This window comes from Fundulus heteroclitus, chromosome 6 (assembly GCF_011125445.2).
Source record: "Fundulus heteroclitus isolate FHET01 chromosome 6, MU-UCD_Fhet_4.1, whole genome shotgun sequence".
In the NCBI taxonomy this organism is placed as follows: domain Eukaryota; kingdom Metazoa; phylum Chordata; class Actinopteri; order Cyprinodontiformes; family Fundulidae; genus Fundulus; species Fundulus heteroclitus.
In genome coordinates, this window is record NC_046366.1 from 29086244 (window position 1) to 29113114 (window position 26871).

Below are 26871 nucleotides of genomic sequence, written 5' to 3' on the forward strand. Positions count from 1 at the left end.
TGTTGGTTGTTTAAAGTCAGACTTGTGAGAATAACAGGATTACTTACAGCGACGTACATTTCCTCATTCGTTTTAGTGACAAGAATCTTTCCGTGTGGCAGACAATCCTGTACCACACAGAAAATACTCAAGCTGACATTCAGACCTAGGCCACACGTAGCAGGGTTTAATAAATATATACTTTTTTATAATAATACTATACATATGGGATTTGTTTTTTTTATAAAGGTTTTCATCCACACCAACCTGCAGAAATCCACCACACACATAGGGGGCAGTGTACCACAAAACTAAAACTTTTGTCAGCCAATCAGAATCCTTCAAACTAACCACGACTTCCTGTTAGGAATAAATCATGATTCCGGACGGCTAATTTTTTTTAGACACCATATTAGAAAATGAAGTTAATAAAACTAAAGACCATGTCGTTTTTACCTCCGCTGTCTGGTCAAGTGTATAAACAATGGTGGCACATGTGTGACGCAGCGCAGCAAGATCCGTCGCAGGCTGTTATGCGGCGGACGTTAATATTCGTCTTTTAATGCACACACACAGGCTCAAAACCGGAAAGTTTTGAAAAAAAATGGCTGGAGGTTTTAGAATCATTCGTTTTAAGGGATGTAGAACGCCTTTTATGTGTGGCAGAAAGGCATAACCGCATAAAAATGTGTTTCTTCCCCAGACATCCTGCTACGTGTGGACTAGTGGCCGATGATAAATCATTGCTTTCATGGTAAGGCTTCTTGTGCTTATATTTAAAAAAAAAAAAAAAAAAATGAAAGGACTGGCACAAGTTGCTTGAGAGCAGAGAGGTTTCCCAGCCCGCCTGCTTTCACTACGCCACAGTCTGTCAGCTTCTTCACAATATCTCTTTTTTTTTTTTCAAGTAGATCTCCTGCAACAGTAGTGCTAAGCAGCATATACATCTGATATTATTGCATTGCTTGTGTTCACGACGATATGAAAGTGAAAGTAAACGCGACGCCTACAATACGTCCGAAGCTCTTACAGTAAAACTGCAACATCTACAAAAGCAACCCTGCATCTTTAGGCTTTCTACTAAAATAAATACGAGCCAACGCTTCCCTTTAGTGTCAAACAACTGGCTTTCAACTGCAATAAATACGTCTTCATTTACAAAGCAAAGTAATTATCCTCAGGTTAAAACTACAAAGAGTATTGCTAAGATCCTTTTTTTCTTTTAAAGAATGATATGTCACTGCTATGGCACTGTGGAAGGAGTTTGGGGAGAAGCAATGATGAAGGCAGACACATCCAGAGAGCCCGCAGTGTGACGACAGAGGCCACCAAGACTTGTTTATCGCTTCATGGTGTGAAAAAGTCACAGAGAGAACGTTCTTTGGTCCAATGGTTGGATGAAGTGGGCGCCGCGCGTGGCTGCTTACTGGACTTGTGCCTCCAGCAGAGCGCTGGGGACCAGCTGCACCTGCAGCGTGCTGCAGCCACCCAGGGGCCGCAGGGCGTCGGCTCCCAGGTAGGCCAGCAGCAGCTCGGAGCGCCGGTGCAGGAGCTGGAGCATGTCCTCTGCCAGGGTCTCCACCGAGGAGTAACGCACTTTGTCCAGGTCAAAGACGTCCTTCAGGAAGTGGAGCACCTGGTCCTGCAGAGGAGACAAAACTCATGAGCGTGTCGACGAACATTTACTCAGCGTTTGTTTCCTAGTGACCCAGTGGGGGAGTCTAGAGGTGCAGCTCCCCTTAATGATTTAGCATTTTGGTGACATCACAACCACAAACTTCAATTTGTTTTACTGGGATTATATGGCAGCGACTATAAGTAGTGCAAAAAACAGTACATTTAATCTCAGTATAAAGTAAAGTGTTATTTAGAGGCCTCAGAGGAAAATCAGTTGGCAGGACAACCCCCAACGCAGATCCAGGCTAGAAGAAAAGCGTTTTTTAAAGCCATTAGAAGTCCCGTCGCAGGAAAACGGAACCCTAAACACAACGTTCCCACGTTAAAACACGAGAATAACGGTGTATTGAGGTCCTAAATGTAAAGACAAGGCATTAAAAGACGAGCTTTGTCTCAGCTGTGTGCCTCTTTTTAAACAGATCTTACTAAAATTGTTGCATTAGTGTGCATTGAATGGTCTTTAGACTTAAAGATCAATGTCAACCCTGGATGTTTCAGTATTTTAGGACTTAGGGTTTTTTTTTTATCAAGTGTAGATTTCTTTATCTGTAAAACTAATGCTGGGTTCACACGGAAGGTCCCCTTCCAAGGTCCCCCAACTATCGGCAGTATTCCTGTGGTGGGTGAGTTTAGAAAGCTCTGGGGTCTCATTTATAAAGCTTGCATAAAGATAAAGTGTAAAATATTGTGTGGACTTTTTATTTAAGATTTAAGATGGCTTATGTAATTTTAAATTTTTTATTGAAAGGTCCTTTTGTGTAATTATGCGTCACCTGCAGTTTTGAATCCCTATGATGAAGTCAATCTATGATTAAAGTCTAATAAAGAGTGAAATTGAACGTTTGAGAGGAATCAGGATGCAGTTTAGCTGCTATTCACCACTTTACCCTCTGCGTCGCCAATATCCCCGTCTCCAAAATGAGAGTACGCCTGAGTGAGTTGCTGTGAGGACCGCACATTTTCCCATCAATCATTTTTTTTTTTATAAATCCCAACTTTTGCGTGGAAAGTGACGTACGCAGGTTTCAGGCCCCATTTTCTGTGTACGCAAGCTTTATAAAAGAGAGACCTGGTCACTGTTGCAAAACCTACCATGTTTTCAGACCTATATAGCAACCCTGCCCCAAAAAAGCAGCGAATAGCGACAAAACTAGCAGCTTTTTTTCTGTTATTGGTGACCTCCCAATCATTCTGCAGTTATTGTCTTGAGGCGCTGCTTCGTCCTGAAACCCGCCAGCAGTCAGGACAAAGAGAGCAGAGAGGAGAACCTCTCCGTTTCCACATTGCAAAAGTATCCCCCCTGGATTACAAAGCAGGATAAACTATTTTTTTTTTTAAGTACCGTGGTCTTTTTTCCCCTCTGAAACTGTTTCACCAAAACAATTCCCTGAATTTGATTCACACACAGCTTCAATCTCTTATTCACCTCGTTCTCTGTGTGTCTGTTGTGTGGATTCAAACAATGTATTAAACGTGTTTTGAAGGTCCTGAACCGTTCAGACAGAAGTCCAATTAGCGACCACGCAAAAAAAAAAAATACATTCACCTTGAATCTATAGGAAGCACACCTCCCTCCCTCTCTGAGAGCAGAATATAGCGTCCATTTTAAGCTGGGCGCATTTGATTTTCTCACCTTAAAGAAGCAGCAGAAGTCGTGCAGGGAGCTCTTTGGGCCCAGGAAGCCCCAGGCCAGGACGGGGCTGATCTGCTCACACACAGCGTAGAAGTGTGCGATGAAGCCGTTGGCCACCTGGACAGTTGAGACTGAGTGAAACCCAGGGAGACGACGGGCTCAGTGTCGCTATTAGACATTAGGAAACAGTCATACCTTCATGTGCTGTCTCTTCTGCTTCAGTACTGACCAACAGCTTGATGCTACCGCCTGCAAAATAAACACACGAGTCAACACAATGCCTCATAAGATGCTTCTAGAGCTGTTATAGCCTGTCCAAATGTTTTGCCTCACCGTCTCCTTAAAGGAGCTGTTGAGCCAGCGGTTGTTGATCACGTTCTGGATGGAGATGGGAGGGTTTTCCAGGTCCTCAAAGGAGTCCATCAGGATGAAGTCCAGAACCACGTCGTAGAAGTTCAAATGCCTAACCTAGTGAGGAACAGGAAAGCTTTGGCTAGCTTCCTTTGCTGCTGGTTAAAAAAAAAAGAACGCGTGTGGTTTAACACGAACCCCTCGTGAAGCCAGCTCCAGCTCCGTGTCTTCCCAGTGATCCGACTGCTCCAGGAAGAAAATCAGCTCCTCAAACACTTCCTCAAATCGCTTTGGACTCTGGAAACACAGAAAGTCGTCCATCAGAACGAGAATAACTCAAACATTAAAGATGATTTCACACGCAGGCCGTGCTTCACACTTACTTTTTGAGCTTTAACTATAATGGAAGACAAGATTTTCTTTCCTGTGTCAGCCAGGAACATCCTGGTCGCCCTGTCGCTCAGGATGAGCTGAAGACAAAACAGCATTTCGATAGATTTGACAAACATTTCTTCAGTTTGCAGGTAAAAACAAAAGCAGATTAAAGCACGGGATGAACGATGAAGCTGGACTGCACCTCACACGCCTGCCGTACACAGTGCAGCTTAGCCAGGAAGTCCAGGTCGCCCAGACACTCCAGTATCTCGGTTCTGAAAATCAAAATCAAGGGGAAAAAAAAAAATATTTACTCAACGGCACCAAAAAAACAATTATAAAAAAACAATCAAAGCTGTGCTGAAGTTAAAATACCGACACCTGTGGTTAAAATCGGAACAAAACACTTCAATGCCTTTCATAGAGAACAGCCATTTACTCATCGATCCGTTGCTGCTGTGACTTATTTTTGCCAAAATAAAATACCAAATGCTGTGCTCTGTTTTGGGAACCCTGGGATCTCTCATTTGATTGGCTCAGGAACCAGGAAGTAAACACAGGCTACACTCTCAACCGAAGTCGTTCCAGACCGTACCTCTGGGTTTGAAAGGAGTAAAACGTGACTAAGGCGTTCTTGATGGAGAGGAATGATTGTTTAGAGGGAATGTTGCTACCATGCTGGGTTGATTTCACACTAAATATCTTTCTTATTGCTCCTTTAAAATGGGACTCGACTAAAGCAAAGAGTCCAGCTTGTGGAGCTTAACCTCAGCTAACTGGTCAAAAAAGCAGAATAGAGGATGCATTTTCCACAGCAGCTGCAAAAACTCAAGCCACCGATGGTGCACTTCTACACAGCAACCGCTTCCTCTTCCATCTCTGGTACCGCCAAGGATGAAGATGGACTCCAGGGTGTCACAGAGAAGGCTACTGGCTGCGATCTTCCTTCTCTCCCGGCTGCAGCTGGACCCATCAATGCATCTGAGCAGTGCCAAGTTGACCAGAATCAACTTCATTCTGGTTGATTTCAAAGCAACTCGGTTTTCAGTCCAGAGTTTCAAAACATTGCTGTCTGAAACCAAAAGTAGCAAGAACAGAACAACAAGGCGTTCTTTTAGTCAGCCAACAAGAACGTTCAGATTTTAATTCCTTTAGGGAAATACGATAAACCAGATTTAGGAGGAGAGATCCTTTCTAGGTTCGACTGGAAGGCTGAACGTCCAGCTCTGAAGTCCTGACCGGGTTCCCTGCAGCCCAGCGTCTCGGCCTCTGCACCTTTTCACACTGAAATAACTGAAGCGCTGAACTACGAACTAGAGTTTACTTTTAATCTGTTTAAGCTGAACTTTAAACAGTTTCACCGCTGCCTTTATATGGATTTAAAAAGAGCTGCAACCGTCCCACAGATGCACTCGTCAGGCTTTGATCATTTGATCAATTAAATTTAAAACAGGGGATCATTAAGGGGTTCTTACCGAAGCACCCTGCAGGAGATCTTGCCCTCCTCGGCCATCTGCAGCGCCGCCTCGTACAAAGGATGATGTCCCAGAGGAAAGGTGCTCCTCAGATCTCTGTGCTCCGACAGCTGAGCCCGAACACAGGAAGAAACAAAATGAACTGATTTACCTAACATTAAAAGGTCCATAGCCACATTATTTGACTGTTTTTTTACTTAATTTATACATCAGTAGCTCACTCTGGTTGCATACAAGGTTTTTATGAAAGATGATAACGTGCTGCTGGTCGTATTAGTGGTTATTTTTGCCGTTTTACGCTTTGTTTTTGCTCAATTTGTTAGTAAATTAAGCCTTTCATGTTTATTTACAATTGTAACAAAAGTACGTACTAAGCATGCGCAGCATGGGTTAAAACAAGGAAGCGGCTAACGGCTATTAGCATCTCCCAGTAAAACAATGAAGAATGGTCCAAGATCCTGTGAAAACACTGGATTGATGCTGGGAATACAATATGAACGTCGTTGCTCAATGAAGCGGCCGCTAAACCTGCCGAGGCCGCAGAGTTGATTGACGTGAGTAAATGTTCTGGTATGAGGCTCTTAAAGTTGCTGTAGATCGGTTTATTTAATTAATAACGGCTGGTCTTGGATCACGCCGAGCTGCCGCTTTACTGTGAGGCGTTGCAGAGGGTCAGGCTCAGTCCAGCATTATTTACAAGTGATTTATTAATTAAGCAAACCAGCATTATGATAGTTCTGCAATACTGTCACTAGATGGCGCCACATCTGTTTATATCTGCTAATCGGGCCCGGCGCTGGGGCTATTTTTATCCACAAAAAAGGACCATAAAAACATTATCAGGATGGAGGCTTGTTGTATAAAACCTTATTTTATCACAATCTAACAGTTTTAAGTCTTTTTTTTAAGCATATAATGTAGCTATATTCCTTTAGATACGGATTTTATTTTCTACACATCACTGTTGTAAAGTCACTTATATGACAGCTCACAGGCTGTTTTATTTGTTTGTGAAAACTCACAACAAATACAAACGTGTGGATGGTTTCAGCAACTAGGATGGATCTGCTCATTTAAAGCTTTATTCTGGGATACTAAAATTAAGTGGAAGGAAAATCTTTGCGATAAACCTTATTAAGCATCTTTTTCCTTTCACATAAAAACTCTAACATGTTCTCAGTCCAACAAGTTTATTTGTTAACCAGCATTTTACATCAAACTATGTCTGCTATAAAATCTGTAAGAGTCTGAGACCCTTTCCTGGACTTTAATCTCTGCAGACAAATCACTCTGAGCAACCAGTTTATTTTTTGCACCTTGAGGGTCAAGACTACCAATAGTAGCAGATACAAAGTTAAAGCCCCCACCCCCCCCAGGGAGTTAATGCGTAAAGAAGATAAAGCGAGTTCTGGTGGTGAACCTGCGGCTATTCCAGTCAATCTAATGCTGCAGATCAGACGTTCATACAAGGTTAAAGACGCTTTCAGATGTTTGTCAGCTTCGCTGTTGCACCAAAGTCAAACCTTTAAATCTTTTAAAATACAAAAAAGACCCAGTTTTTAAAAAAGAACGCCACACTTTTCCATAACTTAAACATTACAGTGAAGAAACAAATAAAATATCTAAATACAGGCCAGTGTTTCTGTTGTTGATATAAAAGAAATAAAGGTTCAGTTGAGGGAGTCAGGAATCTTAAACCTTTGCCTGGGCTGCTTCATGTCTTTCCTACCTCAGCTGCAGACACAAACGAGTCGTTGGAAGCGATGCTGATGCTGTCTCTGAGACAGACGTCGTCCAGCTCGTCTCTGGCCAGAAGGTCCGCCATTTGATCTGCCAGGGAGAATGAAAAGAGCTCTTAAAGCGTGGTGCTTCCAGAAGCAGCGCAGGCTGTAACAGCAACATGCGCCGTCTAATGTTATTGAAAATTAAACAAAATTAATCAAAATAGAGAAAAAGAGCTTTTAGTCGCTGGACAGAAAAAAGTCGCCCTTCAGTCGCTGCCTTTCTGAGGCAAATATGTTCTTTGCACCTCATTTCTGGACTCCGCCTTACACTTTCTGTACCAAACTGATCAAAAAGTGAACAAAGCTCCACATTTTATCAAACATCTGGCTTATTTGTGTAAATCAGCAAATCTGAAGGAATTTAGAAGGACATATTAAAATCCTTATTGGCAAAAAACATTACTTTCAAATTCATGATGGATGTTTCTACTAAAGATGAGCTTTAAATACAAAATATAACAATGTAATAATAATAATAATAATAATCTTTATTTGTTAATTGCTGGTTCTGTACTAGGGCTGGACAATTAATCGCATTTGCAATATAATCAGAATTTAAAAAACCTGCAATTTCCAAATCATAGAGGTCTGGAGTTTCTGGCTACATAACAATCAGACGCGTCCTTTAGGTGTTGATAAAATGTTTAAAGTGGGTTTGCTCCACATGGAAGGGAAGACAGCTGCAGCAGTTAGATAATCTAACTTTATTATTTGTTTTAGAGTTTATAAAATTGATACTTTTAACCAGAAACCTTCAGGAATCTCACTATATTATTAACAGGGTTCCCACACCTTGGTGAACATCAAATTCAAGGACCTTTCAAAGACTTTCCAGGACCAATTTCCTCAAATTCAAGGACCACACGTGGCGGCATTTACCTACTGTGACCGCTGAATAGGTTATCATATTTTAATACAATGCAAATTCAATAAAAGACTAAACGGCATAGAAGTTGTTGGGTCAGAAGCAATGCAAGAAAGTGGACTTAATTTATAGCCTACATTGATATTAATCATATTCATAGCCTACATTTATATCCACAGTACATGGCTATGCCATACTACATTACATATAAGATGTACATTAGCCTACCGTTTCATGGAATTTTATGGAAAAACGTGCAGCATTGAGATGTTCAGAATTATATCAATTTGTTTCACTTACTTTCATCTTTGATTAAGCTAGTTTTTGATTTTGACTCTGAAAAGTCGCTAAATATGGCGACAAAGTCGCTGAGTTGGCAACACTGTGTGAATGTAACCTATTGGACGCACGCAGGCCTAAACCGTAGCCTAGCAACTAACGAAGAGCGAACGTACTTTTGCAAATTAAGTCTGCGGAATCAACATAATTTTAAAAGATCGTGTGATAGTAAAATAATGACACATGAGTCGTCATCCGTGTGAACTTTCAACCACACAAAAAAATTCAAGGACTTTCAAGGACAAGGTGTTTTTTTGGCTGTTTTCAAGAACTTTCAAGGTCCTTGAATTTATTTTTTCAGATTCACAAACTTTCAAGGATTTCAAGGACCCGTGGGAACCCTGTATTAAGTACCAGTCAGACTGTTTAACACAGACTTGTTAACCAACTGCATGCACATGTGAATCCATATTTCAGCTCTAATGCTGCGGAGCCCAGGCAGACCCGGCTTACCGTTGCGTAGATGATTATTACTCACCTTGGCTGCTGCTGCTGCTGCGGGACGACGGCTCCGACATGCCCAACACTCCCTCAAACTCCTCCTGCAGGCGATAAGCCCGCTGCAGCAGAGACTTCAGCCTGTGGATGAACTCCGCGCTGATGACGTCCTGAACAACAAACGGAGCACAAAGGGTCGATCGCTAACGTTGACCGCCATCAACCCAGATACTTCAGTGGTTCCTCTAAGTGCTTTAATTCACTAATACGGACGTTTGAAGAGAGAAAAAAGATTTGATACGATCTCTTTCTTTATGCCCTAAACACCCATTTTCTTAAAACATGTTCAACTCATTAGCTTGAAAATCAAGCTGCTCACATAAAGGTTTTTCTTCAGGATCTGCATGCATTCATTTAAGCTCTCTACTGATCCACAGCGAGTGAGAAAAGTAAACTCTAGCACCTAAAAAGCGTATTTGGTGACGTGGGTGTGGGAGCAGAGTACGTCTCTCACCTCCATGCTCTGCTCTGCGATCGCGTCTCCGGCTCCTGTTTTGACCGAGGCGCAGACGGCGTCATCGTCTCCCTGTCTGCTCCTGAACGTCAGCGCTTCCTCCCAGCGCTGCAGCGCCTCCTCGAACAGATCCATGCCTGAGACAAAGACACACGCAGCGTACCTAAGGATGTGCTGAATAATAACCTGAAGGGTCTTTATTTATGTCATTTTTATCAACAATTGTTATACAGTTATTATTTACAAACACAGTCATGTTATGGGGGGTCTTTACCCATGAGGTAGAGGTTCTCTGGCGTGGTAACAGACAAGTTGACCACGCTGCACACGTCAGCGTCCCTCGCTCCGTCCCAGCCGATGGATTCGTTCGCACAGGTGCTGCTGCTGGACGAGTTCACACTTTTTACCTGCAGGCACAAAGCAGGACGCCGACTCTTCAACAAATACTTCTGGGCTTTAAGTCTTTGAGCCCAGAGGGGTTCGGGAGCAATTTCTGACTGAAATTACATATCTGACATAAATCAAGTACAACTCCAAAGTTAAAAAGTGTAAATGTAAATTTGTGTGACACTAAAACTTAATGATTATTATTCAAACCACTCTTACAAATGTCACTACGTCTGATTTATAGCTGATTAAACAAAGAAAAAAAAAATGAAATTTTCTGAGCCTCGCCTAAATATTTTTCAGAATAAACACTACAAAACTACATGAAAACCATTTTGAAAATATAGAAGCCTCAGACTTTGTATATATCCACATCTTAACTATAACTGCAGCAAATCTGGACAGAATCAGCTGAAGCATATTTGTTTCACAAAGTTTTTAGTGGGCAGTTTACCTGTGATTTTGGCACAGTTTATCCAAATATGCTAAACCTGTTTCAAATGTGTTATTCACCTTATAAAAAGAGCAGCAAGTCATATAAAAATACTGATTTCCATTGACTCCTTCTGCACATGAAAAAGCCTTTGGTGATAAGATGTACCCCGTGTTTCATCAACATGTACCATTGTGCACAGCATAAATCGATAAAACGAAGAGAAAAAAACATGTTGCTATGATGATAGATGTTGAGAAAGGAGGAAAAAAAACAACGCTGCAGAAAGTTACATTGCTAACTGGTCACAGCTGCAGCGAGTGAGAGTGACCACTGGCGCATTTTTGAAGAGTCCCAGAAGCTTCTCTAAAATACGCAGCTGTTCTATTTTTGCCGCCCGCAAGTGGATCCAGTCGAGTTTATAAGTAAAGATGGTAAATGGCTTGTACTTGTATAGCGCTTTAACAAGTCTTGACGACCTCCAAAGCGCTTCACACTTACAGTTTAGTCACACACACATTCACACCCTGGCGGTGGTGAGCTTTATTAGTAGCTACAGCTGCCCTGGGGCAGACTGACAGAGGCGAAAAAGACTACATGTGCAGACTTTAGCTCACATTTTACTGTGAAACATCAATTAGTCATTACCTGCAGCTCCAGCAGCAATCCACCAGTAGATCTTACTTGATGCTTGACTCCATGGACGATGATTTTAATTTTATTTAAAGCCTACAATTACACTACTAAGCGTACCAGGCAGAAAGCGCTTCCGCGTTCAGTGGAGCCTCGGGGTGAGAGAAGCTCCGTTACGCACTGGGATTATTAAACTACCACAGCTGTGACAGAGAAGTGCTGTATCTTGTTTAAAACGTATAAATCTGTAGTTTTTAAAGGGGGCATGACAACAGATTAAACATTTCTGAGGTTTTAGGGGTATAATGCGGTCTGTGGTCCACTGATGAGGCCGTGAGAATATCAAAACTGAATACCAAAGCACCTGCTCAGGGGTGGTCAGCTTTGTTAATTAGCTCAAAAACGCTCAAATCAGAAAAAGGGTAATCTTTCTGTGTAATTCATATTCTCCAATAAGAGCACTCCAATAAATTCCCCAATAAATAGTTTGAAAAATTTACATTTTCAGCAATATGAAATACATGAAATGGTTTATACAGTGATGTCATGGCACCTTTAATGATAACGACTGTGAGGGGTGCGGTTAAGCAGCGTTTGATAGACAGTTAAATGGCATTTTGTGTGTTTAAAATGCTGTTAAATCGAACGTATTTGTGATAGAAAAATGAGGGAATTGTTTTATAAACATTAAAGCCTCCTCCTTAGAGGTATTTAGGAAAGAAAGAAGCTTGACCGTTTGATAAAAAATTGGCCTGGCACAGTTAGTACTGAGTTTTGGCCAGACGGGTTAAAAAAAGTTAACTGGTTGCATTTTAAATAATTGGAGAGAAAAAATAGAAAATGAAAACAAAAATAAATAGCTGCAGCTTTTCTCTAATTCTCCTTTTAAAAAACAACCTTTTATATTCATCCCAAAACGTCTGGTTTTATAAGTTCATGTAAAACTGATAAAAAAAAAAAAAAGAAGAGAGATTTGTTTTACCGAGGCCAGACTCGCCAGAGACCCGGATAGTTTCCTGTAGTCTCTTGTGGTGAGAACCAGCCCAGAACCCGTTGAGCAGCAATTGTTGGAGTTGAAGGAGACGCTGATGTTCTGACTGGTGTTATCTAAGAAGAGACAAAGACTGACAATGTAGAGACACAGCAGGAAAACTGACATTTACACCAAGACATTGAAGTAGACAGCATCTAAGTCAGAGGACTTAAGCCTTTATAATTACATGTACAGTAAACTATGCATTGCATCATCTGAAGGCATTGCCAGCCCAGCGTCACCAACCAGGCGCTGCTTTATTCTCTCTGTGGAGCTCAAAGGCCAGAGAGGGTGTGGAAATCTCACCATTTTCTGCAGCGGCCGAGGCGACAAACTCAAGATCGGCTTGCTGCCACTGCGGCGACTGACCCTTCTTCCTGCCCTTCCTCCTTTGAAAGCGGCGAGCGAGGAGGAGCAGTGAGATGGTACCGAAGGTTGTGGCAGCCACCAGCTTCTTGGTGCCGGTGCTGATGCTCACCTGGACGACAGGAAATCCAATCAACTGAATACATTTCTCCTGAGAAGAAAACACTTGTCTTCCAGACATACACATTTTGTTTTGTTTCTTTTCCTAAGCCTGGGGATTGTGGCCCAGATCCAAACAGCACTATGTGTTATAAGTTAAACTACATTGACAATTATTACCACCTGAGAGAGAAAAAAAAAAACGTATTATGATCCCAACTCAGATTTTCATGTCAAATTACAAACGTTGAATGTGACTTTGTTGCAGATATTTGGTTTAAGTGTGGAAGCTGCAAAGACTAGAGGCCGTTTAGAACGGATGACAGATAGATAAAATGATGAACAGATAAATGACTGAAGGATGAACGATATGCTAACAGACGGATGATATGGATGCATGGAAAAACAGATGACTGATGATTAAATTAATGGTGGATAAATGGATGGACGGCCGTAGAGGATGGACGGGCAGACAACAGACCAGCGGGTGGATAGATGGACTGACAAAAGGAAAGTCGCATACATAAAATGGACAAAAGACAAATTAAAGTAAAAATGAAAGTAGATGGATGGATGAACGAAAAAAAAAGCATTGAAAGACATCCAGAAAATCTAAAAAACTAATAATGAACAAAGTCTGACGCTTTGGAAGCAAAACTATCCAGACGATTTAAGGGAGGATCCGCAGCGTTTGCACATTCCTGTGTGTTGATCATATTAATGCAAATGACGGCCGCTCCCGTCTGACGTCTGGGAGCCTCCCCTCCTTTCTAACCGCTGAGACGCCGAAGCTTTTTCCCAGTTAGCCGACTCACTTCTGATGTTAAACGTGAACCACAGAGCTGTGCACCGCCTATCAGCAATCGAGAAAGACGGAGAATACCGCTGCATGCTGTTAAAATCATCTTTCATCACAATAATCTGAAATAATGAACGGAACAATTTCAGCCCGCCCGATGAGGCGTGAAATAAAGATCAAACTTATATATTGACGCAGAACATGTGCAGAACCTCCAGAGTCCAAACACAGAACGAGACAACTGAGCACAAACAATGCCTCTGAACGTTACAAAAGATTCAAGGTTTCAGACAAAACTCAAAACATCAGCAGCGTCTTTATTATTGACCAAATAAGAAGGGAACCAAGCAGACTGGTTTGTTTTATGGTGGTGCAGCTCTGTTGAGCTTCAGAGCTGCTGCCACATATCAGAGCAGCTTCATGACTCACAGAAAACAAATACTCAGGCCCTTCTGATAAACACAGCAGTATGTAGGTAGCTAATGGGAAATAGAGATCTCCTCGCTTGAAGGGCACAAACAGAAACACAAGTGTGAAAGTAAAACTATTTTGGGATGACCCCGATATCCTCATAAGTTAAATTGCAGAATAATAAGTGTTATTATCTAAATTTGCACAATCTTGTTTATGCCCAGTAAATAAAAGGAGGTATACCAACTTATGTTTTGGCAAAGTAATGATTTGCAATCCCAAGCATCCAGTAGAAAACGTGCTTCTTTCTGACGTGTTTCATCTGCAGAAAGGGTTATTTACGATCAAGGCCGAGTCGTTAGCGTCGTTGTAACAACTGTAAAACTACCAGATGAGAAGTAGACGCCTAAATACGTGTTTACTAGGGCTTTTGGACAACTTCTTCCGATTTGGAATGACATATTTAAACCCCAGAAACCTTTGGAAGGTGAAATGGATAAGCAGAATCTGAATACAAAAAGCCGAGGAAGCCAATGAATGAGGTGTGGCCACAACTGTGAAGACGCCTGGTATTTTTTATTTATTTTTATTACTCATAGATATTCTTGTCAGTTTTTAATAGAGCAGGTATAAACAGTGTAATAAATCCCTCTTCTTTTTGGGTCATGCTTTTGCTTTCACTCTCTGAGTCGATGTTTATATTAGCCATTAGACAACCTTTACTGTGTGCAGCACAAACACACAGTTAAGGAATAGTTTAGTGTTCTGTCAAAGAGAAATAAATGATATGGTGTTTTAATGCCTATTATTTACAGATACACCGATCTGGCTTTTTCTAGCTGATGCCAATTTCCAGTTTTCTCTGAGGCTTGGCCTCAATTTCACTTTTTCACTGTTAGGTTCTTTTTCAGAACTATAACACATAGGGGAGAAAAAGATGAGAGGCAGGTAGTTTGAATGTGCGGCATTTTTGAATCCATAAAGAAATTTTATGATGAATTAAATTTACAAACCAGTGCATTTCATCCTAACCTTTAATTGATTTTCTTTTTAAACAAAAACTACACATTAATGTGCATGCTGTTGCTTCCTTGAATCTGATTTTAGTTTCGATGCCTTAAATGAAAACTATCATCAAATTTTCCATATTTCCGATCCCCAACCACAGCCGATTCATTTCTGATTCCTGTCCAGCTGCGGCTGTTTAGTGAATAGATTGCTTCTATTATTTCTACTGAACTAAACTCAACGCTACGCCTTATCTTGCTCATACAGCTGCAGACACAATGTTAAAAATGTCTATATCACCAATTTGGAGAACAATGTGAACTACCAATAAATGAGGAAACACACAAGACGGCTCATGCTCACCTGTGTCAGGGAGCTGTAGACGGACACTGGGAGGTCAACCATGCGCAGAGCGGCGGCCTTGAGGGACAACTGGGAGCTTGTCAGGGTCTCGTGTGTCATTTTGGCAGCACTCTATCCATGACTTAGGAACGGCTTCGTGCTCAGCGTCATTCCACCGGAGCTGTTGAGGACGAGCGCAGTGGAGATTTAACCTGGGAGGGCTCAGCAGGGGATATAATGATGCCGTTATGTAAGCCCAGGATGTTCACTACGTGCAAATTCCAATGCAAGCCTGAACCGAGAGCGGCTCCACTGCATCCAGCAAATATGACACATTATTTGAAGTCATGAAAACCTTTCTAACAAGTTTATGAAAGAAAAAAAAGAATAGAAACCTTAAATAAGCAGTTGTCTAAGCACTACATTTTTTTTTTTTAGACTTTATGTTTCTGTTGTTTTTTTCTCTAGACAAATATAAACTGTAGCCACACGTATTCTGAGCTGGCTCACATCCGTGCGGCAGGACGGCAAGAAACATCCAATTAGGTTGGCACGAGAAACTCCTGGCTGAGCCGCATGGCTGTAGTGACCCAATTTGAAGCTAATCCTGAGGTGGATTACATTTCCTGCTAGTCGTAAGATTAACTGGATCGCTTAGATTGCCGGGAATTTCCCTCTGGGATTATTAAAGTAAATCTGATTCTGATATCTGAAATTATAACATCAACAATAACATCGTCCTCTGATCAATAAAATAACTATGCCCACCTGTGTCCTGTAAACAAGAACCAGTAGGACATGCTGGATTTTTGATGTAACAGAGCAACAAATGAATAAAATTAAAACTGTATTATTTTAGAGAGCTGGATTCACAGTGTTTATGTCATTTGTTTTGGAAATCTTGTGTTAAATCGTTCTGGCTTAAATGGTTTATGCTTTATTAAACGACTTTTTTGGTTTTATTTATAAAAGTTTCTTTTCATCCTTTAAATACACTTTTGTATTTCTACTTTAGCAACAAGAAACCTGGATTACAAATTTTACAGCTCGGTTTTTTTGTGTATATTTTGTGCCTCTGACATCTTCAAACTATATTTTTGTTCAGATTCCGTATAATCACAAGAAAATGACTCATAATAATACTGAAACGATCCCATTAACATTCCTAACACTAAACCCATTTTTGCAACATGCTACACGGTTATATTTAACCCTTTTAAAATGTATTTCTAACACAAAGGCTTGCTGGTGACACCAGTTCTTCAGCTGATAATGACATTAGCGCATGGTTCAGAGATGATGCTAATAGCCGTCCTAACAGTTCAGCTAAAGGCTAACTGGGATAGCAGGCTGGCTAACTTAGTTAAATTAGCTAAAATAAACAGTTCCCCGGTTTCATTATCGGCCTGTCTCCTGTCTGAATGTGAAACGGTAACAGTGTCAGACATATCACCGGTACATTTTCACCTTTACCCCGCTGACTCCGCTCCTTCTCCCGGTAGCTCGTCCGCTCCTCCCGGTGACCTCGGCAACCGAAGAGTGAAGGACTCGAGCTGGACCGCACGCGCTCAACGCCTCAACCAGCGCGCCCTTCAAAATAAAAGCACAGCCTCACGTCGATGGCTGTTTTTTCCTCCCAGGTGTTTGGCGCCCTCTTTTGGTTTGGTGTGGTATCGCAGCGTGTGTCAAAGGTGAACTTGACTGCCAGGTTTGTGCTCAGAACATTTATGCCTGATTCTTTGGCAACTACTTCAATTATACAGGTGAAAATAATAATAAATGTATTCATATTACAACTCCAAATGAAGAAATGTAGATATGTTAATTGGTGAAAATCCATAGGAGAAGTGATTTATTTATTAGGCGATGTTGATCAAAGTGATTAACACTTTAGCCAAACAGTAAAAAAAAGATACCTCTGTCATCTACAGACACCAACTTGGGTGTAAAATTTGACACTCATCTCACTTTTCACACCAACATTCATCCCACATTCAAGACGAAGGATGGGTGTGATATGACCATATTAGATTAGATTCAACTTTATTGTCATTACACAGGTACAGGTACAAGGCAACGAAATGCAGTTTAGGTCTAACTAAAAGTGCAATAGCAGGTGGATATTACTGTGAATAGAGTTTTACAGATATGTACAATAGCATAATATACAGATGATTATTATAACAGAGTTTACATGTACTATGAATATATGTACAGGTGGCTATTACTATAGGCAGAATTGTGAGCATGATATACAGGTAGCTATTACTATAAAATGAATAATTAGAGTTTGGACGGCAGCTATTTAAATTAAAGTGCAGTGGAAGGTAATTGCATATTACAGTTAAAGTATGGTATTGCAAATGTATATGTAAACAATTGTGAATAAACACCAGTGCAAATCAATATTCAGTCAAGGTGAGTAGTGCAAGATGCATGTAAACAGTTGTTAGAATAGTAACAGTCAGGAGTGCAGGTGAACATTACAGTCTTGTAAATAACAGAATAAAAAATGGAGGTAGGTGTGAGGAGGAAGAGGAGGGTCTATCAGTGAGGGACCATATCACACCCATCCTTCACTCACTCCACTGGCTTCCTATTTCCTCCAGGATCGACTACAAAATCACTCTACTAACCCATCAGTGCATCCATGGTCGTCCCCTGTCCTACCTCAAAAGACCTCCCACACCACAAATCTAGTCAGGTTACCTCCGCTCAGGAAACAAAGCCACCTTATAGCCACCCAGGACTAATCTCCATACTATGGGTGATCGGGCCTTTTGCTCAGCCGCTGCTCACTTCTGGTGTTCCCTCCCAGACCACCTGAGGGCTCCTCAAACGCCAGACTCTTCTAAGAAAGGCCTAAACACCTATCTTTCTTTCTTTCTTTTTTTTTTAAAGAAGCTTTTTCTTAAATGTGTTGTTGTGCTTTGGCTTTTAAACCTGTTTTTAATCTTGCTGTACTCTGTAGCATGGCTACTACATTGCTTTTTACAATGAAAGTGCTTTACAAATAACATTTATTATTATTAATAATAATAATAATAAGAAGAAGAAGAAGAAGAAGAAGAAATCACAATAACAATTAACATATAGAACAAAATAGACAAAACAATATCATAATGAGTTACCTTAAGCTTGTTGTGTGTTTTTTCTCGAGAACCTTTAGGACACTCTTATAGTGCTGTCTAACTCCTTAAGGTGGTTCGGCAATTTAAATTATTTGACATTTCAACTTGAGTCTTCTAATATGTGTGGTGTGTGGAGACGTGTGGAGCTCAGCGGAACTACATCCATAGGGCGAGAGGCAGGTAATGACACAGACATCATCTACGTATATATACGTATTATATATTATATTATATTGTATTATATTATATTATACATTATATACGTATACGTATATAATGTATAATATAATATAATATATAATACGTATATATACGTATTATATATTATATTATATTATACATTATATACGTATATGTATATAATGTCTATGGGTAATGTGTCTTCAACTGTGGCCTGACCTCACGTTCATCTCAATAGAGCAGACGTGAGTAATCGCACACCGATCGTTCTGATCTGCGACAGCGGAGGACCGACTGCGCACGTGCACATTCCTCTTTTCTGCAGAACGAAAGTTTGGTTTTCAGTCTTGATATTATGTGAGAGTCAACAATCATTGCTTTGAATACTTCAATAAACTTTTTGCCCCTTTATGTCTCAATCTCTTGCATTTGTTAGCTCAAAATCTGATTAAAACACCGTAATCAAGGCTTAATTTCTTTCTTATCGAATTTTCTGTGTTTACACAAAATTGTAAATACAGAAATGTATGTATTTATAAATTTGTGTAAAGCATTTGAACTTCGCACAACGTCAAATACTCAGTGTATTTGAACTTAAACTCAGCAAATTCTTCATCACACAATCTCTGTATCTACACTACTGTAACTACACCAGACTAGAGGCGCTGTATGAGTTATTTAATTTTGTTTAATGATATAGAGCAGAAAATGCATGCAGCTCTTTTTAAATTAAGATGCCTATCTTTTAAAAACGTCTCAAAAGTCAAGTTACATCTTATTGTCATTCTTTGGATGAGTCATGACCTTTTTAACGTCGGTTTATTTAAACAAACTCGTTAATCAAACTCATTCATTGCATTGTTTTTTAGCTGAATACTGCTAAAAGAGAGGGAAGCTTGTTTAAAAGTTACAAAAATTCATCTTGTAGATGGTAAAGAGGCATCCAGAGAACATTTGGCTTGGATGAGATTTCATTTTTTTCACACTAGATGGCACTTGGGATGGGTTCGCTGCACAATGTCTTCCATTATCATGTGAATGTACACTTTACTTGCCACTTTTTCTTCATAAGGAAAGTTTAAGTACACTTCTATCGCCTCACAGCTATCGTAGTAAATGTATATAACCTATATATTTTAAATAAAATTAAATTACATTTAGGTAACTGAAGAAAGCAATTGTATTTGAGGAGGATAATTATAACACTTGCTAATATTGAGTCTATGGAAGGTTAATACTGCAGGTAAATTAGAGGAAATGCAAATCAGCGACGTTCTGCATTAGGATGGGGAGGACTTCTGTGTTTCCAAACAGCGGCGTTGCGTTGAATCGTGTGACCCTCGTATCCTATGACGAAAAGGGGGCGGGGCCTGTTGTAACGTTAGCAACCACGCTGAGAGACGGCAGAGGAGGGGGAGAGAGAGAGAGAGGGAGGGAGAAGCCTTAGCGTTACAGTGAAGGATTGCCCTCTGAGAAGATGTCTTCAAATAAAGACCGAATGGTTGTCTGAGGTGCCGAGAAGAGCTGGATTTAACCCGAGAAGCGGCGTGTGTTGTTACCGAGCCGGTAAGGACCTATTCGCGTTACTAGCCAAAGACTCCCGCGTTGGTTCGTCGCTGATCGTCGGGTAACCTTAGCTGGCTAATCAGTTAGCATGTCCGGAGCGGAGATGGGCATCGGGGAGGGTCGAAGCGTTACACGCAAACATCGCTGCTTGCGTTTCAGCGAGGGACGCGTGTACGCGACGTTTTGTCTCGGCTTTTTAACGCGCTAACGCGGATGTTCCGGCTAAGCTGAAAGCCCGAGCGGCGTGGCTTTAAAATGCATCGGTCACTGGCGGCGGTGCTAATGCTAACAGCGGAGGCAGCCTGTGACGCCTCGCCTGGTTTTGACAGCTCACTGTGAGGAGGAGCGGCGGGCCAGGCCACAACCACACACTTCTGCTCTCTCATTTATATCCAACAGCTAAAAAAAAAAACAAAAAAAAAAAACTGACCCCCCCCCCCCCCCCCACCACCGTACTCAGCGCAGACAAAGAGACGCTTTTATTTTTCTTAACGCCTAAAATTCTTTAAATATTTCTTATTGGCTTCCAGGTGAACGGCGCTGACGTCACATTTTCGGCACAATGTTTTTTTGTTAACCTGTTGTGGGTCTGCTCTTGGCTATACCTCTGATATCTCAGGATGTCGGTTTATTTTTTAATTTTTTTTTTTTTTTTTTTTTACATCTTTCAGCGAATAATACCTAGCAACAATCCAAATGTTCTAATATTTCCCTGAGCGTGGGTTGTGTTTGCTATGCTTTGATTGTCTGAGCGCCCCACCCTGCATGTCAAAGCGGGATTAACACCCTCGGGTCCCCCCTACCCCCCCCCCCCCCATTCCCCCTCAGGGTCCCTATTTTAATTTGGTGCAATTTACATTACATGACTTGACAAGCAATGAGACCCAATTTTGTGGCATTTTAACATGACAAAAACGTTTCAAAGCAATGATCAATAGTTACTAGAGATACAGCGATCAAAATGTTGTTGATTTCCAAACTCTCTTTATTTTATTTTATTTACAGCTGTGATCTACAGATACAGTGAATTCTGGATCCACTTTAAGACCTTTTAATTTAAGATATTCAACTAATATCTGAGGCCTAGTCCCCACAATGCCGGATATCCTGGCAATCCTATAACTTTTTATGTGTTTTGGCCTTTTCATTCTAGGGCTGGATAATAATTCATATCGATGATGGGGGGTCAATAAAAAGTTCAATAAAAGAACGGTTATTCTTCTATTTGCATTATAGCCAATCATGTAGGTTAATACTACAATAATTATACCCTCCCAACCAATCACAAAGGCAGACCCTGTAACGTGCCATCACTTAGCCCCGCCCCTTCAAAGAGTTCAGAGAGCATGCATTGTTTTTATTTTTTTTGGTGTTTTTTTTTTTCTTCTTCTTTTTCTTCGTGTCCAGTCTGGCAATTTTTTCTTTTATAAAAACTTACAGTTTTGGTAAAAAGTTAGTTGAATAAAGGGCTGAGTTTCAATTCAGTGTTTGTGTGTTGTTTATCTAAAAATAGGTCGCAACAGCATAAAAGGGTCAGGGCTGCACTTAAATATGTTATATAAATATGTTATCAATTTGTTGATAATTATCCATATCGATTAATATGATTTCTATTTTATTAATATGCTTTTTCTATGTCGTCCAGCCTCTATTTGAAAAATCCTGTGCTACGTCGCTAAAAATGTCTAATTCTGAAATCTCCCGCCAAAGTGGAGATTTCTAAAAGCTCGGTTTTTCAGCCTCCGTGATATGGACAGGACAAATGGAGACAGCATTTCCTGTCTTCACCTGGGCATCGACACGTCAAAGCACAACGTGGAACGTTATAAACATCGCAGCTGGTTCAGACACCTTTTCTTTTTCCTGCTCGTTTTTACAAGCCCAGCTGCTCCAATACGTTGAGGTGCAAAGGAGAACAAGCGCTTGGAGGTCAGCTGTCTTACACCAGCTCTCCCTCCCAGTACGGAGGCACAAGGCCGTTTAACACCAACAACCTTGCTTTCAAGGATTCTGACTAGCTGACATAGGTTTTAACTTTGCGTTACACCGCCCCCTATGGGTCTGGCATCTTTAAAACAACGCTCAGTGGCACATTGGTGTGGGTTCGTCTGAATTAAAGCTTTTCTGAAAAAGATCCCCTATTATTATTTTTAAATGACGTGGAGGAGATACTCGTTCTTTATAAAGACTCGGCTACATGTGTTCAAGCCCTGTGAGGTCGTCATGATTATTGGGGTGTAGAAAGCAAACGGTCCTTTTCAGGAGCTGCTTACATATCCGGGCTTTCTTTGACCTTCCTGAAAATATGTCCCTCCATCTATCATTACTTAATGTCCCCACCACTCTTCTTGTGCTATAAGCATCTCAGCCACTAAGGAAATAAAACCAGGGCGGGCATTAAGGGACGTTAGTTGTAAAATGCATCACACTTGAAATATTACATCCTGCTAGTCACTGCATCTGCGCAGGGCTTAGAGTCCTATAATCCGCGTACGGCTGGACGATCTAGAAAAAAAAAAAGTACATAGGAAAACATGGAAATAATTTTGATCGATATTGATAATATGAAAAAATTCAAAACATATATTTTAAGTGCAGCCCTGGCTGTTTTTTGCTGTTACATAATGACCTATTTTTAAATAAAGAACACTGAATTCAAACTCAAGCCTTTATTTAACCAACTTTTTACCAAAGTTTAAAAAAAACCCACAAAAAACCACATGCTCTCTGAACAAATTGCCAGAAAGGACACACACAAAAAAGAACGTACAAGAAAAAAAACAAACAAACACGTGCTCTCTGAACTGTTTGAAGGGGGCGGAGCTTAGTGACAGAGCATTCCTGGGTCTGTGTTTATGATTGGTTGGGAGGATGTAATGATTGTATTATTAACCAACATGACTGGCTAGAATGCAAAAGGAAGTAAAACTGTCCCATTGAACTTTTTATTGACCTTTTTTTTTTTCTTCTCCTCTATATAGCCACGCATCTGTCGATCGATACCTTTTGTTATTGAATTATCGTCCAGCCCTAACGCCACGTGCCGATATTATGATGTGATTTGTGATTCGATCAATTGGGCCGCCCTATCACTGATGGGCTCGTCATCTAAACTAAACTATTGTTGACATTATGTTATAGTAAGCATTTTTTTATCTTTACTGTACTTAACGTGTAATAACATGTTCAAAACATTTATCAGTTTCAAGGTTGGATGACATTTTATGACGAGGAGTGTCCACGAGAGACGTGGTAATCATTGCAGCTTTAGCACATAAAGCCAAAATCAGCTTTTGACGTTGGCCATTTGAGATAATCGTCGCAGAGACAAAAACACCTCTTGATCTTTTTTGTATGAAATCCACCAGGTGTTGTTGATAGTCGCTGTCCAGTTGGTATAAATACGGCTTCGGTTGTTACAGCGTGCGGTTTAACTTCTGCGTCTTGTGTTCAGCCCTGCTAATCTCCCAAAAACAGATAAGATTACTTATGACTGATAAAACATATAAAGCAGTGAAACGTATAATTATCTCTAGGGAAGCGCAGTTCAAATGAAAACCAAAGCATTAGTCCAATGAACTCTCATCACGCTGCAAAGATGCAATTATTGCCGGAAGGCGAACACCATGATACTGCAATTCCCACCACTTAATGCAGACGGCTCCGTGATTCTCGCATTTAGACGTTATTCTGGATTTACTGGTTTCCTGCAGGGCCCTGGTGCTGAACTCTCCTTATACGACTGCACAGGCCGGCTCAGGCTAGCATGAACCTCACACGTTACTTCTAAGCTGTCCTGTATTAATAATAACGATAATAATAAAAAGAACAATATGGTTTTCAATTCATGCATTTGCAGTTTGGGGTTTTTGTTTTGTTTTAGGTGGTGTTGGGGCGAGCTGAAGCTTTTTCACTCCTTGTCTTTTTATGGATTAGAGGGCGGTACACGTGCCAAAATAAAGCTCTGCTAATGATTAGCCTGGTCATTGTAGAGTAATTTGACAGATTACCAGTCAGTACCCCAGTAGCAATAAATAAAAGAGTTCTATGATACATTTAAAAAATCAGTCTGAGAAAACAGATACTGGGCCCACAAATTTGTGTGTAAATGTAATGAACCGGTTCAAAATAATATAATTATACTGTCATGAAATACTTTGAACGTTTGATTTAAAAAAAACTAAAAGAAGAACATGATCATAACCATGTTGCCAGGTTAAATGTTAAGAAATCACGGTGTCTTTATGCGCCCGAAGGGGGATCCATGAGGATGAGGAAATGTTTCTGATGTATGATCCTGCTAAAATAACAGAGGTTCAGATATGTCTGACAGATCTGGCCGGTTATTAGATTATTAATGGGACAAGGTAGGGAAAAAAAAAAATCAAAGCTCTGATAGTGAGATGTTTGATCCCTTATTGAGAATTATAGAGTGAAGCAGCCCTGCTTCTGCCCTGTAACCCTGGGTGCACATTGGTCTTTTTAACACATTATTGAGCTAACAGTTTCTAGAAGTATCTCACAGTTAATTCAATTCAATTTTATTTATACAGCGCCAGTTCATGATACATGTCATCTCAAGGCCCTTTCCAAAGTCAAATTCAATCAGATCCTCCTGATTGGTCAGAAAGTTTCCTCTCTAATGAAACCTAGCAGGTTGCATCAAGTCTCTCCAAGCAGCATTCACTCCTCCTGAAAGAGCGTAGAGCCACAGTGGACAGTTGTCTGCATTGCTGATGGCTTTGCAGCAATCCCTCATACTGGGCATGCATAAAGTGACAGTGGAGAGGAAAACTCCCCTTTAACAGGGAGGAAAACCTCCAGCAGAACCAGAACCAGGCTCAGTGTGAACGGTGATATGCACAAACTGACTGGGTCTCCCCTGGATGATGTCACAGCTAACAGAACGCCAGACCAGGTGTACCTTCTATGAAGATAAAAAATGACAGAGAACAGAAAGGTAAAAGATGAAATAACAATCAAGTGGTGCGTTGTGGTGTGAAAAGACAACACGGTTCTCTGTGAGAAGGACTTTAAAGTACAGCTTTCTCACAAATGTATAGAAATCCAGTAAATGCAGTTGATGACTTCCGATTGCTGAGATTTAATGCCCTGGATTGTTGCCTTTTTTTTGGGCGGTGAAAAATAACCTTTTGTGATCACGTTGTCTCCGCTGCATAGCTCCGCTAATTGCACTTGACCCTTCAGTCTCGTGTTTCCAAAGTTCAGTGCAAGTGCAGGCTGCAAGGTAGAAACACGCTGAAATGAGGCGGCGTTGTCCTGGCCATGTGAGTTATGGGTCGTTTGTTTGGGTCCATTGGTGCTAAAGGTGTGTACCGCATGTAAACAGTTCTCATTATGACATTAACGGCTTAATGTTTCAGTTACATCAATCCTGTTTTCTTTATTGCACTTAACGTGACGTGACTTGGGCAGCATTGCATTGATTAAATGTTTGTTTACATTATCTCCCCGCTGAGATGAGATGTGCTTCCACGACTTCCTGTTGGCAAGAAAACTCATTACCCCCCTAAATCACAAACACAGAGATATATTGGAGGACTATATCCCGTGTTTACTGGTGTTTTAGCGCCATTAACTCATCAGATGTCTTGTTTAAAAACCACCGCGGCGCCTTTTTCGTTTTAAATGCCGCTTTGACGGCGCATTATATTTTCAACATGTTGCAGCTCAGCTGACGGGTTGCTGTCTCGTTTGCACCCGAATGCGGCGACATCTTTCATTTGTTCTGTTGCGCTCTGGAGAAATGTGCATTTTTTTTAAACTGCAGTGATTACTTTTCAGTTTTTACTTGCAAATGTGTCTTATTTGCTAAATATACAGTATACATAACTAGTTATATATTAAATGATTTTCCATCTTCTGGAATCTGCCCACTTATAAAGGTTTTATAACAGGTTTAGGGTTTATTTTATTCTCCTTTGTGTGTGCTTGCTTATTTTGAGTTTAGCACCGTGACTTCTGCTCCCACGCCGACCGTTGCCTGTTTGATGATGTAACAGCTCCTCAAACAAGACGTTCGATCGTCTCATCCCAGATAACCTCATGTAGTCTTTCCCCCTGTAGCGTCGTCCCCCCCCCCACTATCCAGTTCTGTTTTTATAGAGAGGGTGGAAACCTGTGGAATAACAACACGTGATTTTTGTTTTGGGATTTGGACAAATGTCCTGCTTATTCTGAAGGCTAACTTTGGTTACATGCACCGTCACACGCATGTCAACAAGCTTCATGCCGTGATTTATAATACTGTCTCTGTTCAGTAATCAATTATTACGTCCAGCAAAATAAACGTTTGACCTTTGTTAATCCGGAATGGAAGAATAGGAAATTCAGATGAGCAAAAAAAGAAAATTAGAAAATTGTTAGAATGAATGGATTAGCTTGAATTTATGGAGAAGCATTGAAGCGGTACACGTTCTGTCACCATACAACCACAAAGTTTGATGTATTTTGGGGCATTTTGTCTACTGACTGAAACTATTGCCTGTTCTTCTGCGTGAAATACCTCAAGGTCAGTCAGATTAGATGGATAGTGTGGAAAAAAATCTATCTTTAAGTCATGGAGTCTCAGTCGGATGTAGGTGTTGACTTTATCTGGATCATGTTCTAACACATAAATCGACAGTAAGAAGAGTTGGGTCACAGTCTCTCATTAAAGGACTACCCTGTATTCGGCTCCATCGATCGTCCCGTCAACTCGGACCATCTTCCCTGTCCAGCATGATGCTCCCTCCCCTGGGTTTCATTGTGGGGGACGTTGTGTTTAGTGTTGTCACTTCTCCGCCTTACGTCTTGCTTGTAGGCCACGAGGTTCAGTTTCGGTCTCATCTGGCCAGAGCACCTTTTTCTAGGTGCTTGCTGAGCTTGGAGCGACAGTGGGAAAGTAGCTTGCACCGTGCTGTTGACTTTGCATCAATCCCTCATGCTGTGCATGCAATCGGCGACAGTGGAGAGGAAAACTCCCGTTTAACGGGAAGAAACCTGCACCAGAACCAGCCTTGGTGTGAGCGGTCATCTGCCTCGACTGACTGG

The 26871-nt window shown here is 40.9% G+C and overlaps 2 protein-coding genes across 5 annotated transcripts in view; one reads left to right on the top strand and one right to left on the bottom strand.

Moving 5' to 3' along the window:
* Window positions 1-871: 871 nt before the first annotated feature.
* miga1 (mitoguardin 1) lies at window positions 872-16517 on the bottom strand. 4 transcript variants are annotated; one of them, XM_012853023.3, is made up of 16 exons: window positions 16415-16517; window positions 14963-15122; window positions 12223-12394; window positions 11866-11990; window positions 9705-9837; window positions 9431-9567; window positions 8957-9086; window positions 7220-7320; window positions 5491-5600; window positions 4218-4290; window positions 4024-4110; window positions 3839-3937; window positions 3623-3757; window positions 3485-3538; window positions 3290-3406; window positions 872-1621 (listed from the first exon to the last, which is right to left on the bottom strand). In XM_012853023.3, exons 2-16 carry the CDS (start codon window positions 15059-15061, stop codon window positions 1403-1405), a joined length of 1791 nt encoding a protein of 596 aa, XP_012708477.2. In that variant the 5' UTR covers window positions 15062-15122; window positions 16415-16517; the 3' UTR covers window positions 872-1402. The 4 variants fall into 4 exon arrangements, with proteins under 4 accessions (XP_012708477.2, XP_021166523.2, XP_021166524.2 ...); XM_021310848.2 differs by having other exon boundaries at window positions 16409-16515; XM_021310849.2 differs by having other exon boundaries at window positions 16401-16480.
* Window positions 16518-19644: 3127 nt separating this feature from the next.
* Window positions 19645-26871, top strand: part of usp33 (ubiquitin specific peptidase 33) — a 35432-nt gene continuing 28205 nt past the window's right edge. The window contains exon 1 of the mRNA XM_036138530.1: window positions 19645-19818. The gene's annotated coding sequence lies outside the window, so the exon portion shown is untranslated. The remainder of the gene's footprint in view (window positions 19819-26871) is intronic.

Excerpts from the sequence above, each read along its gene's own strand:
- miga1 (XM_012853023.3), bottom strand. The coding sequence starts at position 15,061 with ATGACACACGAGACCCTGACAAGCTCCCAGTTGTCCCTCAAGGCCGCC. Across the intron at positions 9,087-9,430 it reads TCGCAGAGCAGAGCATGGAG|GACGTCATCAGCGCGGAGTT; the intron begins GTGAGAGACGTA and ends TTTGTTGTTCAG. Across the intron at positions 3,539-3,622 it reads ACAGCTCCTTTAAGGAGACG|GCGGTAGCATCAAGCTGTTG; the intron begins GTGAGGCAAAAC and ends TTTATTTTGCAG.